Source organism: Neofelis nebulosa, chromosome 9 (assembly GCF_028018385.1).
Source record: "Neofelis nebulosa isolate mNeoNeb1 chromosome 9, mNeoNeb1.pri, whole genome shotgun sequence".
In the NCBI taxonomy this organism is placed as follows: domain Eukaryota; kingdom Metazoa; phylum Chordata; class Mammalia; order Carnivora; family Felidae; genus Neofelis; species Neofelis nebulosa.
The window spans coordinates 50,279,582-50,293,812 of record NC_080790.1 but is presented as its reverse complement, the minus strand read 5'-3'; the positions used below and the strand labels follow the sequence as shown (position 1 = coordinate 50,293,812).

The 14,231-nt window shown below is 47.5% G+C and overlaps 1 protein-coding gene across 2 annotated transcripts; it reads right to left on the bottom strand.

Annotated features, from left to right (window-relative positions):
• Positions 1 to 463: 463 nt before the first annotated feature.
• BOLA3 (bolA family member 3) lies at positions 464 to 9,093 on the bottom strand. 2 transcript variants are annotated; one of them, XM_058683661.1, is made up of 5 exons: positions 8,961 to 9,041; positions 8,684 to 8,791; positions 6,646 to 6,769; positions 4,055 to 4,143; positions 464 to 709 (listed from the first exon to the last, which is right to left on the bottom strand). In XM_058683661.1, the coding sequence occupies exons 2-5, from the start codon at positions 8,684 to 8,686 to the stop codon at positions 644 to 646; spliced, it is 282 nt and encodes a 93-aa protein (XP_058539644.1). In that variant the 5' UTR covers positions 8,687 to 8,791; positions 8,961 to 9,041; the 3' UTR covers positions 464 to 643. The 2 variants fall into 2 exon arrangements, with proteins under 2 accessions (XP_058539644.1, XP_058539643.1); XM_058683660.1 differs by lacking the exon at positions 8,684 to 8,791 and having other exon boundaries at positions 8,961 to 9,093.
• Between the last annotated feature and the right edge of the window lie 5,138 nt (positions 9,094 to 14,231).

The following is a 14,231-nucleotide window of genomic DNA, read 5'->3' as shown; positions in this document are numbered from 1 at the left end:
TTTCCTTTTTGGTAAGATTAAGAGGCCTTAACAGCAGTGTCCTAGAGGAGCAGCTTCATAGAGAAGAAATAAGAAAGTTTCCTGACACGAGAGAATTAGCTGGCACTCTATTCCACCTCTGTAGCAGCTGGACAGAAATGTCCAAGGACGAGGGGCGCCTGGGTGGCGCAGTCGGTTAAGCGTCCGACTTCAGCCAGGTCACGATCTCGCGGTCCGTGAGTTCGAGCCCCGCGTCAGGCTCTGGGCTGATGGCTCGGAGCCTGGAGCCTGTTTCCGATTCTGTGTCTCCCTCTCTCTCTGCCCCTCCCCCGTTCATGCTCTGTCTCTCTCTGTCCAAAAATAAATAAAAAACGTTGAAAAAAAAAAAAATTATAGAAATGTCCAAGGACGAGACCACTTTGGATAAAAGGACATTGCCTCTGAAACAAAGGAACTAGACGCATCACCAATGACTCTTCAAAAGTTTCAGTTGTCTGTTGCCTTTAATTAATCTCTAAATAGAGAACATATTCTTCTATAATTATAATATGCAAATGTCTATGGACAAAATAGATAATTTTTTTGGCAAATGCCTAGGAAAGAATGGTGTCAGCCAAGTTCATCCAAGGTTTTAAGCAGCAGCATCTACACAGTCAGGATGTGGTCAGTGTTTGGGAACGGAGGTAAATATCCGCAATCCATGCATCCCTTTGATTTCTTCTTTTAGTGCCTAAGTAAGTAGAAAAGCATCACTGTTTGTTTTGCATTTGACCTTGAATACATTAAGTCTCTGTGAGAATATTTGCGTATAGCTCTGTGTTTGTAGGAGGCTTTGTCTAAACAGTTTTTACCTTTAAAAAAAAAAGGTTTTTTATTTTTTTGAATATCCAATGAGGCTCAAAAATCAAAAGTTATAGAAGGCATACAGTGAAGTTTCCCCCACACCTGTCCTCCACACACACCCCCATTCCCACCTCCATCCCCAAATAGAGAACCCTTATTAATTTCTTGTGTGTCTTTGCAACGATTGAAAAATGCATGTTTAGGCTACTATGAATATATATCCACCCAGCTGCCTTTTAATAGCACAAATAGGAGCATTTCAAACACATTGTTCTATACTTCCCCTTCTCCACTAGCCACTAGAGGTCTTAATTATGTACTGCTGTAGACCTACCAATTTGCATTTAGGTGGCTATGTGCCTCTGGCCCAGCCCGATAGGTCCAGGGGCAACACGTGACCCAAACTGAACCAATCAGAATCTCTGCTGGGATTTTTCAGTGTGGAGCCAGTCTTTTGAGTCACTCTACTTGAACAACGTCAATTGGAGATGGCTGGGGGCCATGTTCTCCAACAAGAAGAGAAAGGCTGGGGCACTTGGGTGGCTCAGTTGGCATCCGACTTCAGCTCAGGTCATGATCTTAGGGTCCATGAGTTTGATCCCCACATCGGGCCATGGGCTGAGAGCTCGGACCCTGGAGCCTGCTTTGGATTCTGTGTCTCCCTCTTGCTCTCTGCCCCTCCCCTGCTCGGGCTCTGTCTCTCTCTCAAAAATAAATAAACATTAAAAAAAAAAGCAAGCAAGCAAGCAAGCCTGTCTCCAATAGGAGAAAATGAGGCCAACACACAGAAGCCAAAAGCTCAGAGAGAGAGTACAAGCAGATGAACTTGTTTAAGACCCTGAATTTAGATATGTCAGAAACCAGATAAATTAATTACATGGGCCAATTAATTCCCTTTGTTTGCTTTTGCTAGTTTACACGAAAAAAATTCTTAACATGTGCAGTCAGGTTTATAGTCAGAAGGATCCTTAGAGAGAATCTGGTCCCATCCCTTTCTCTGATAAAAAAGAAATAGAATCTATCCCCTGTCAAAATTCAGCAAGCAAATAACAGAATTAGGACCTGAGCCCGATGTCCTGGCCACTCCTGGTTTCCCTGGGGCTCCTGGCCAGCCCTGATGCTGGAAGCTCATCTGTGCTGGGAGCCAATGAACTGCCCCACCACCTGCGTATTCACACACAACCCCCTCAGCTCTGCAGACAACAGAAATGTCCCCGGGGGAAAAAGCTTCCTGTGATCACTGGGGGAAGGGAACACAGACCCCTGGGTCACAAGCTCTCTGCTTTCTGTAGGCAGAGAGTACCCCTTAAAGGCTGTCCCTGACCATATTTGAGCTGCAACCTGGGCCACTATTCTTAAAGCTTCCTTGGCTAGGCGAGGGCCCAGCCACATTTTCACATGGAAGGCCCTGACCCCTCATGTCCTGTGCACTTACCCCTCTGAATGCCTTCCACCAACTCTCTTGCAGGCTTCTAAGGATCTGTGACCTAGGTAGGTCACTGTATCTCCCAGCTACAGAGGGCCTTAGAGATCACCTGGGTCACATCACAGTTGAGGGAACCAAGTCCCTGGTAGGGAAGGGACCTGGCCAAAGCCCCACAGTTTGTAAAATGTAGTTTGGGTACACATTTCTCAGCACCTGCTATTGTGCGGGGCTCACAGATGAAAATGTTGTAGACAACAATGATGATAATGGTGATGGCCATTGATGTTTACCGAGGGCTTACTAGTAAGGTGTCAGACGGTATTCTCGGTGCTCTACGTGTGCTTTACCACTAATTTTCAAAACAGTCCTTTGAGGCAGGTACTACTACTCTCCCCAGTGACAGATTAAAAAACTGAGGCATAGGGAGGTTGAGTAAGTTGCTCAAGGTCACACAGCTAGAAAGCAGCAGAGCCCAGATTTGTAATGTGGGCAGACAGACTCCAGAACCTGCATCCTTGACCACTTGTAACAGTGGCTCCCGACCGGGTGATGCACTCAAATGAACAGTGCCCCTAGGAGTGCAGGCTCACTAGGCAGCCTGAGTAGTTTTGGGGACAAAACCCAAAGTCTAACCGGTTGGAGATGATTTGGGTCACTGAGGTCCTCCCTGTCTTGTCTTGGCTCCAACCCCTGACATCATGTGAGACTAGAAGCACTTCTGGGGGAGCAAAGTAGTTGTTCCACCCCAGACTTCCCAGGCAGACCAGCAGCACACCATATGGTCATGGAGGCCCACATCCGAGGGGAAGGCTGGGCTCCGTGAGGAACCCAAAGATGGATCCCAAAGGGAACAGCCTACAAAGGGCTGACAGGGCCAAGGGACAGACGGCAGGGATGTAAGTATCCAGGACACAATGCAGAAAATATTGGAGTCAGAGGATGCAAGGGCATTCGCTCCCTGCCACGCAGGTAGGGGAGGCAGCATTTGAGCCGGGTGCAGGAGGGGAGGAAGGGAGCCCAGGCAGGAGGTGTGATCTTGGCAAAGGTCCAGATGCAAAGACAGAACGGTAGGCTGGGGCCAGGGGAGGGTTCATTCAGAGAAGGGTGGGGAAAGGCCTGGAATAGCAGTCTGGGACACCAGAACTTGATATACAAGGAGCCACCGAGGGCTTCTTATGACCAGAGCTGTGCTGTACAGAAATTAAACCAGCTCACAATGTACAAGACCTTCCAGAATGATTCAAACACACCTGATGCAGGGGAGGGGGCAAGTTTACAGATATAGGCCCAGGGTCAAGGCTGGTATAGATTCCAAGTAAAAGAAGCCTAGAGAATGAATAAACCGGGCCTGGGTCTGGTTAAATCTGATGTTCCAGACCCCTAACATTATGTCACTGGGTCTGGGGCAGCTAGAGCAATTCTCAATCATGCCATGCCTCAATTTGCCCATCTCTAAAGCAGTCCAAAGAAGTGCTAAAAAAAATCTTCAAATCTACAAAAACATCTATTTTTACAAAATACATTTAATATGTGTCAATAACAGTAAACACCTGTAGCATTATCCAAGGAAATATACAAGGAAACTATCGGGAGGCTTGTTTTCAATTCTGAGTAAAATTCCTATTTGCCCACAGTCGGATTCCAGGTAGTTCCAGATTGTTTTGCTCAGGTCCTGAATGCTGTTTGCATGAGTGCGGTATTGTAGTATTTGTTCCTAGGACTAACAGTTAAATACCATCCCCACTCGTCAGGCCCTCTCAAGATGCTGGAGATCAATGGCAAAGGAGCCTTGTTGCTTGTACTGACCTGATTTACCATCTGGTGCTGCTGGACAGTTCTCTTCTCCTTAAATTCTTCTGACTCGATCTGGATTTCATACATAGCCCCACAGCCTCCTGAAATAAACATGACTCAAAAGTGTTTCAATTATTATTATTATTTTTTTTATTTATTTATTTTTTAATATATGAAATTTACTGTCAAATTGGTTTCCATACAACACCCAGTGCTCATCCCAAAAGGTGCCCTCCTCAATACCCATCACCCACCCTGCCCTCCCTCCCACCCCCCATCAACCCTCAGTTTGTTCTCAGTTTTTAACAGTCTCTTATGCTTTGGCTCTCTCCCACTCTAACCTCTTTTTTTTTTTTTTTTTTTCCCTTCCCCTCCCCCATGGGTTTCTGTTACGTTTCTCAGGATCCACATAAGAGTGAAACCATATGGTATCTGTCTTTCTCTGTATGGCTTATTTCACTTAGCATCACACTCTCCAGTTCCATCCACGTTGCTACAAAAGTGTTTCAATTATTAACTTACGGTAGCCACAGTCCCATATGTCCTTAGAGTACCGTACAATCCAAAGAAGGTCTGAAATGTTATTGTTCAGCAGAAAGTTGCTAAGACTGTTAGGAAAACATCATGGCTTCTAACCTGACCACACCTTCCCCGCAGGCTGCCTCGATCCAAAACGTGCTGTTCCTTTTTCAAGGCAGTTGCACTGCCCAGGATGATTACTTGTGGGGTGCGAAAGATAAGGCACAAAGCATGGAAAACCTAGGAAATGTAGGTTTGCCTTGTATTTCTTTTTAATAGGCCAATAATCCCCAGGGAAGAGGATGGGAGAGACTGAAGTTCAGTGTTCAACCTTCCTAAGCACCAGCAAAAAAATATTTTTAAAAATGCAAAAAATACACTAAAGTTTGGCTTGAAAACTGTGTAATACTAACCAAAAGAAAAGAAAGGAGTGGAAGCATGAGAGAGACAGGGACTAATGGCAACATGCTGCCCGAGCAGGAAACAACATGGGCAGGAAGGAAAACGTCCCGTGCTGTTAACACCCGGCCGTTTACGAGAAGTGCAATTTACTCAACGGGCTTTATGTGTACTAGGAGTCCAAGCTTTGGTTAACCTAGCTTCCCAGCCTTCCCCACTCTGTTCAGGCCTAGGCAGGGCCAGACTGAAGGTCAGGTTCCAGCTCTGCCTGACCTGGGCCTGAGGCAGGTATAGGACCGGTGACGTCAAGGCCTCGGCGCCGCCCTGGGACACTGCAGAGAGCTCACCAACGGATCTCTGGATTGATTGATTTTTCTACACTTCTGAATAAAAACTACTTTCTAAACTTTCGCCCAATCCTTGCAGATGTTACGTTCTCAGAGAAGCCAGCGGCCTCACAGCAATGCTGGGCAGCAAAGACATGTCTGGGTGTGGGGAGACGCAGGTCCACGCCCACCTAACTACCTCCACTAGGCCACTCCACATGTGTCTGGAGAAAGGCCCCATCTTCCCTTTGTGCGCAAGTCGCCTCCCCAGCCTCCTCCTAACACGCAGCCAGCCTGAACTTCTCAGGCGCCAGTGGCATCTGAGAAAGGGACTGGCTGCGGCTGGTAACTGGGCTCAGGAGAGTCTACCCGTGTCCTGGTGCTGGTTCCAGCTCTGCCACCTCCTCCCTGTGAGGGGCTGGGCGGGGTCTTTGGCCTTTCCGGGCTCGGCTCCTCGTGGGGAAAGTGAGGAAGTTATTGTCAAAAGGATAAAATCCTTCTGGGGTCCTCTCCAGACCTGACGTGATAGGGTGTCAGAAGAATGCAGAGAAATTAAAGTAATGTCCTTCTGGGGCGCCTGGGTGGCTCAGTCAGTTAAGCGTCCGACTTCGGCTCAGGTCATGATCTCACGGTCCGTGAGTTCGAGCCCCGCGTTGGGCTCTGTGCTGACAGCTCAGAGCCTGGAGCCTGTTTCAGTCTGTGTCTCCCTCTCTCTCTGACCCTCCCCCGTTCATGCTCTGTCTCTCCCTGTCTCAAAAATAAATAAAATGTTAAAAAAAAAAAAAAAATTAAAAAAAAAAATAAAGTAATGTCCTTCTCAAAGTCAAATTAAAGACTGTGGACCTGAGGGGTGCCTGGGTGGCTCAGTCAGTTGGGCATCTGACTCTCGATTTCGGCCCAGGTCATGATCTCACTGTTTATGAGTTCAAGCCCTGCATTGGGTTCTGCCCTGATGGTGCCAAGCCTGCTTGGGATTCTGCCTCTTTCTTTCTCTGTCCCTCCCCTGCTTGCTCTCTATCTCTCTCAAAATAAATAAAAATAAACTTAAAAAAAAAAAAAAAAAAAAAGACTGTGGACAGGAGTCCCAGGGTGACGGAGAGGGACCACATCTGAGCCAGGCCAGGCTGGCAACCAGGAGTCCTCCCAGCTGGGCCTTATCCCCTCACACAGTTTCCCTCTGACGCTTCCACAGCCCCACTTCCACCCCATCAGTTGGGAGAGCCAGAATTCCATCTCTCCAATAGCCACACGTTGAAAAGCCACTGATGACAAGTTCACTCTGTCAAGCCCCCTGCCCTCTACCCCTCCAGAGGGCAACATCCTACCAAACCCTGTGGGAAAGATGAGAGAAAATCTTGCCTGAAATGTCGGTGACCTTGATAGCTGTAGCTCGAGGAAACTTTTCTTTGAGAATTTGGGTTACTTTGAGCTCCCCCTCAGTCTGCGAGGCAAACATCCGCTGGGTGCAGTGGAGAAGAGGAAGCTGCCACATAACAAAGAAGTCATGGCTGAGCAAGATGATGCCACCCCCAGCCCGGCCCAGGCCACTATGCAGGCCCCACCCACCATTGCCCTGCCAGCCAGGGCCCCGGGCCCCCGCCAGCATGGCCATGGGCTACATCAGAGGGGCTGCATGGTGTCAGATGTCCGCATAAGCAACCCAGAACACAGAATCAACTTCTAGGGGAGTAAATGGAGGTGGGGAGTGGAATTGTAAATAACTCGCTTTGACTCCAGAGACCAAACTCAATAGATACTAAACTCTTCATGATACTGCTGTGAGAGAGACACTGTCATGATTTCAGTTTTAGAGGTGAGGAAACTGAGGCACTAAGGAAAGAGTGCCACGGTTGGATCTATTAGTGACATGCAGAGCCTGGAGAGGCCGGGCAGCAGGCCTCAGATGTGCCTCATTATGCCAGCATGCCACTGACCATGCACTGGTGAGACCAAATGCCACCTATCCCATAGGCCTGGTCAACATTCCACACCCTCCTGTGGGATGTGGCCTTGCTCGCTAAGCCAACCACACTTTGTGACACATATTAATTCTTACTGGAAAGAAGGAGCAGAATTCTATTAAGTGATCTGAAGGAAAAACAGTTTTACATTATTTACTATTGGCAGCAACACTCTCCCTACCCCCCGGATGGCTACCATAGGGAGCCAGTGCATCTGATGCACCTGATGGGAACATGTCTCAACCCTAAGGGGAGAAGGAGCAAAAACCCAGGTCTGCACCCCCTTGGCTGGGTTGAGTACATGCTGAAAGGGAGACTGAAAATAGAGCATGGCGGCCAAAGTAACCTGCACAAAACAGTGCCTTTTGAAGCTAGTCTGTAAAGGTGCCCAGATAAGAGGCATTACAAAGGGAGTAGTGCTAGGGCCTGGGATTGGAGGGGGACGGCAGGTGGGATACGTGAGTGCTGTTCATCCAGTGCTGGTGCTGAAGGTGCCATCCCTTCACCTGTCAGTCCTGCCCACCCTCAGGCCTTTCCTGATGGCCCAGAGCAGGGTCCTGTGTTAGAGAATCTGGAAGCACCTTCCTTAAAATGACCTGTGCACTGGCTTTCATCAGCTCATTTCAAAGGCCAAGACTGAGTCTGTCCTGTTACTGCAGCCTTCCAAACCTGGGCCAGGGCAGGCCCTCAGGAGGACTTGGGTATGGATGGGAAGATGAATGAACAAATGGATTAGTGGAATGAGCACACCATTCAGGGCATGCCTACTCGCACCTGCAAAGAAGTCTCGATTCTAGCAGGCAGTTGAAATACAGGTCAGAAGAAAGATCTGGAGTGAGACTGAGTGGAGGGACAGAAACTTGGTGTTGCAGGCCAGGCTAAGGTTGGGGTGGAGGAAGGGACAGAGAGAAGGAGACTTTTCTGAGGACAGAGCCCTGGGGTGCAAAGGCAGAGGTGGCAGGCAGAACCAATAGTCGCTAAGGGGTGTGGGTGGTTAGCATTGCTGATTTTTTGGGATAAGTCTTTCCTCCATTTTAGCTAATCTGTGGGCAGCGGCCTTTAAACGAGCAATCTGACGAAATCCCTAGAATTCTGACTGTCCACGCTGAAAGTCACCAGCTTTTTATACTTGGTGGAGGCGGGTTCAAAGGCAGCAGGAGAGAAGGAATATGAGAGCAAAGTGGATGAAGTGAGGAAAGAATCAGAAAAGAGAAAACTATAGAGCGCGTAGTGAGTGCCCTCTGCTGGGCTTCTACTCCGGGCAAGTGGGATTTTGGAGAGGATTAAGGTCACAGAGGCTGGGAGGACTTGCCCAAAGTCCAGACACCTCACACTCTCCGGCACCCACTCCAGGACTCCCCGCTGTGGCATAGCTGTGACTGCTATGTCTCTGGCTCAGTACGTCAACACCGCTCTCTCGGTGCCCACCGGATTACCATTGTTTATGTGTCTGTTCCCCTCGCCCCCAACCTCCACCGGCTCTCAAGCTCCGCCAGCGTGCGCCAGGGTCTGACATTTCTCCGAAAGCCAGCCGCCCGAATCCACTGTGTGACCGAAACAACTAGGAATGAATGAGAGAAAGGAAGGGGGGAGGCCGCAGGGCCCAGCGCCGCGATCTCCCTGAGCCCGTCCTCGAGCTCCGGCCCCGGACGGCCCTGCGGCCCCTCCGCAGCTCCCACCCGTGAAGAGCAGCCCGGCCCCGCCCGCGCTCACCCCGCGGATCCCGCGGAGCAGAGACGCTGTCGCGGCCGGGCTCCACGCCGCCATGCCCGGCCGACGCGGCCCGCCGCCGGAGGTCGCCGCGTCCCCTGAAAGGCGCAGAGCCCCGGACCGGGAGTCGCCGCCGCGGGCAACGCCGCCCCCTGCCGCCCGGAGGCCGCGAGCCGCCCCAGTCCGGCCCCGTGCGCATCCCGGGGACACCTCCCCGGAACCAGCCGTTCGGCGCGCTCGCACCCCTCCCCAGCCGGGTCCGCCCCATGCTGCTCCAGTCTCCCGGGCCCGTTCCACCACCGGCGGGCCCTTCTTGCCTAGCCTGGAGACGCCCGGTGTTCTCGACCCTCGGTTCTGAGCTGCCCTTACGCCTATGCCCCTCGCGCCCTAGGTGGGACACCTCCCTGTGTCCCCACCGCAACCTGGCTTCCAAACTGGGGAGTGTGGGTTTCTCCCTCCAGAACAGGGGGCCGTGGAGGGGCTTTAAGCAGGGGAGTCGTTTTTAGATTTGCGTTTTAGAAAGATCGCTCTGGGTCCGCGAAGAGGAGGGGCTGTAGGGGGCGGACTTTGGAGGCGAGGACAGAAATTCTGAGGCTACCGCGATGATCCAGGTGAGATTTGAGGTCTCAACGGGAGCTGGGGCAGCAGAGATGAAGGTCACTTGGGAAGGGAAGGGAATGGAGTGACTGGGTTAGGCGGCGAGGATGAGGGAGGCGTCTGGCGTGGAAAGTGCAGTGGGTGGAGAAGGGCTAGGTTTGGGGTGAAGAGTGCCGACAAACACAGTTTTGAATTTGCCTGACTTCAAGGTGCCTGCAGGACACGGCCCTCCCTGCAGAGAAGTAGGCTGGAACCACAGACCGCGGGCTCCTGAGAATGTAGTGGAAGCTGTCTCCAGCGAGGATGGGTAAGGCTATCCAGCAAACCTGCCCCACCTCTGGAGTAATTCAGACTGATGTCAAGGTCAAAATTCAACCAAGAGCTTTCTCTCTCTAGCAGTAATTGTTTGCAACATGTGGTCTGGTATACCCTGCAGGCTTTACTAGTTCTTTTTGCCATTGCCTTCTAGTCTGTGCAATCAATCATGTTCAGCGTGGCACTTGGATGAGTTGGACGGACCTACAGTTGCTCTTTCAAGTGATCACCTAGATGCGTACTTCAGTACTGAGTGTCTTCCATGCTTTGGGTCTCATAATTTCTCCTTTGGATTACTGTCATAACCTTTCTCACATTTTTTTGCTTGATTCCTTAAAAATCATGGTGGGTGGGATTAGGGATAATTTGCTAGTGTAATAAAAACTACCAAAACTATTTTTCCCAGCGGTGTGGTAGTGAACAAGCCTTTGCTCCTCAAACCTTGAGGTTCAAAGGAGGCGGAACTATCCCCAGCTCTGGGAGTAGCCATATGACCCAGATTTGGCCAATCAGACACGGATTTGTTTGGGTTGGTCACATGACCTGAGCCAGACCAGTGAGAGTTGGTGTACAGATTTGTCTGGAACTAAGAAATGGTCATTTACCACTGAGTTGCTAAACTGTTTAACAGCTGGCTGTCATCTTTGTAATCATGTGGGCAGTGCCCACTTTGGAAATGAAGTAGAGACAGTAGAGTTGGAGGGAGACAAGCAGTGCCAGAAAGGAATGGTCAAGTGATTTTAGTTGGCTTTGTCACTTGTAAGAGACCACGTTCAACTCACTGATTTCTATTTGAATTCCTCTTTCCTTTATTGAAAGTCAGTACTTTTGCTTATCTCCAACCTTCCTCTTCCTCATAATTTAACAATTGCTCACATTATATTTTGGACTGTCACTGCCCCAGTATCCTCCCCTTGGCGTTTCCACCCTGCTGTCAGGGTCCTCTGAAGTGCAAACCTGTCCATTATTTGCTTAACTCAAATCCCTTCAGACTCTCTATCGCCTACTGGAAAAAACCCAAGGTCTTTTAGATGACTTAACCACTACCTGAAATCCACCCTGCAGTAATACTGGGCCGCTCGTACCTTTCTGTACAAGCCATGCTACATGTAAGCTTGGTTATGCCGTTACCCACCTTGGAAGCCAGTTCAAGCCTTGTCTTCTCCAGGGAGCCACCTCTGATTGCCACACAGTAAACTTAAGGGCTCACAACTTGTGCATAACTTTTATTGCACGTGTGGCCCTTGAGAACTATCAGTTTATGTAGGTGTCTGTTTTTCCAAATGATCCCTGAGCTCCATGACAGGATCTTGCTTTAGTCCTGTCAACCTGTCACCCAGCATGGCATGGGACAAAAAGTCCACGTGATTACTGAACACAGCTGACAGTGGCTTAGCCATTCTAGCTCCACAGTGTGAACTTGAACCATTTCAGGAACGGATTTGCAGAACCTCACAAATCTTGGGCTTCCAAATTAGTTCCAATTTAACATTTCAAGTATAACTTTTTATGATAGAAGCAAATAAAAGGCCAGTCTTACTTTTACTATAAAGTATAACAGCTTTAGTCACAGGAAATGGGTGTATCCTTTCTGTGTCTTACTTTTTTGCCCCGAACTTGAGATTCTCTAATCTTCACTTATATTGGTCCATGGTTACTCCCTGCTTTCATACTTCTAGTTACATCTGAGCTAACTGTAAAAAACTCCTTCAGGGGATCTCTCTGAATACATCTTTTTTACCTCATAGAGATGGTTTTAAATTGCAGTCACTTTGTTTTATAGAGCCTCCTAGCACTCATGAGCAAATAGAATTTTTACAGATGCACCCCAGAGAAACAGACTGGTCTCATTATGAACTAGCTATTTGAAGTCAGAGTATTTGTGCCACCATTATGAAAAAGTGAAATATTCTTAGCATACCTCTCAGTTACAACCCCCTTCCCGGGTGGCTGTAAGGATTAAATAAGATAACCTGCTGAAGGAGTCCCCTAAATAGGCAGGTTCCCCTAAAAAGTGGTACTCAAAATGCTCATCAGCCACGAGATAAAGAGCTTGGCCATAATTCTGAATCAATATTGTACTTCCTTCACGTAGCAAATACGCTACAAAAAATGTCAGTTGAGCTAAACAGTGTGCCCAGACCCTTACATTCTAGTGAAAACTCCCTTATCTTTTCACAGAGCAGGAACAAAAAGTTCAGAGCAGGAGCCAGTCCACGCTTTCGGGACATCCAGCATCAATTTTACTATGAGCCCTAAACCTCCGAGTAAAATCCAGAAACTTCCCTAGCCTCTCTTGCAGCCAGGACAGATATATGTGACCGAAGATCTGCCAATCTGAGGCTTTTTTGTCGCCCATGTACATTTTTTATTAGGAAGACACACGAAAGGAAGACGGTTTTAGGTAAAATCCTTTATTTTGGTCAGGGCTGTTGAATCTAGCTTTTGGGAGGTGCTGAGGCAGAGACTGACATCTAGTGGTCAGAAATAATGGTGTAGGCTATAGTGTCCATTCCAAGCCCTTTAGCCATGAGGCCCAAGGCATGATATAGACATTGTTCTTGGCTGTGTAGCTTTGAAGCCCAACTCTGGCCCTCTCAAAGATTATTTGGGTTATTCTACTACTCATTTATAAAGTTTAAAACAGCTTTCCAAACTTAGCCATTAGACACTCTTCCATTTTTGTGAGCGATTTTAATCCTACTACTGAAATGTAACTATCAAAAAAAAAAAAAAAAATCCAAAACTGATTGATAGCTTCTCGGTATCTCATACAAAATAGGAGTGTTAACCCATATTATTTAGCCAATTTAACTTCCAAATTTTAACTCTAATCAAAAAATCAAAACAATTCTAGCAGTGCTGTTTTGAATTAAAATTAGGCACCTGTAATTTGGACCTCTAAAAAGAACTCTAACAGTTCTCCTACAATAACAAAAACTGACTGTCTGGAGTGGGCAGTGTCTTACAGATATGCTGAGCACTCAGTTCAAGGTCAGAAAATCAGCACTCCATTGCCTCCTCTTCCCTTTTCTCAATCTCACAACCAGGAATATGCAAAAGAGGTCCCAAGCTTGGGTTAGTTCAGGAGAAAGGAGACTACTAATTTTTTGTCTGGGATAGGTTTCAGCCACTGTAATCGTAGGCTTGGTTTGTTTCTTGGGGTGGGGCCCTGGTGTTATAGAATATTTATTTAGGGACTTCCTTTTCCTCTAAGAGTTAAGGAAACAATGTAGCTACTGAACGATACGCAGAAGACAATCTTCCATAGAAGCAAAAATCTCAAGTTTCACATTTAAGTAGAAATGTGTGTTAAGACATACTTTAATCAGTCATTTCTTTCTTTTAATATATTTTATTCTGATGAAGTTACAAAAGTAGATACAAAATACTTTCTTTAAAAGTACAATTAACTGACTTAGAAAAATAGATAAAGCCCCTAAAGGTTTAAAAATACAACATAAATTTTCATGTAAAGAACATCCAAAAATATTTTAGATGGTAACCAAGACTAACTTATGCAAACTATTTTTGAAGTAGACCAAACATAGAACATTCTATAAAAAACCTATATAGCATGCTGGTAATCCATTTGGATTTACAGAACACTTGTTTGGAATAGAATCTGAGAATGAGAGAAAACCCAAGTGAATTTCAATGCAGTTGCTTCAATAAAGTCACTGCTATCACATATAATATCATCCCCAAAAGCCTTTTATAGTCTGAAATACCAAAATCTAATGCAAACACACAAGGAAGACTGAGGGACAACTACTTTCCCTCTCTCACAGGATTCTACGATAGTAAAAACCAAATCCACTTACTGAACTGATTCCAGGAAGAAACAATGTCCCTCTTGAAGGTGCTCAGTGTTTGGGGTCTCAGCCAGCATTTCTCAGGCCAGAGTCGTGCCGCCAGGAGACAGCCTCCTGTAGCCAGGCGCTAACACCAGCACCCAGGCTGCTGCTGCTGCTCAGAAACAAATTTCTAAGACTTGTACTCTTCGGGGCTGATTTGTTTATGCTGATGAGGTAATGATGTTATGTTTAGAAGCTCCACTTCTAGTATAACCCCACCACTCAGAGAAAGTCAACGGTATAATCAGAAAACCTCAACAATGTTTGCAAAAGTTAAAAGCACCAGCAGACTGCTTCTCATGCCTCTGCACTACTAGCAAAGCTTTTGCTTTGTTATCAAAGTCATGGTGAATAAGTACAGATTTGCATTTCTCAAGCACACAGCTACAGAAGCTAGGGCTCTACAAGTCTTAAGATGAAGGAAATACTTTGTTAGCTGGTAGCCCTCTAAAAATCACTCTATTCACAGTCTGGAGCATAAAGGATATATTTGGCTATCAAAACA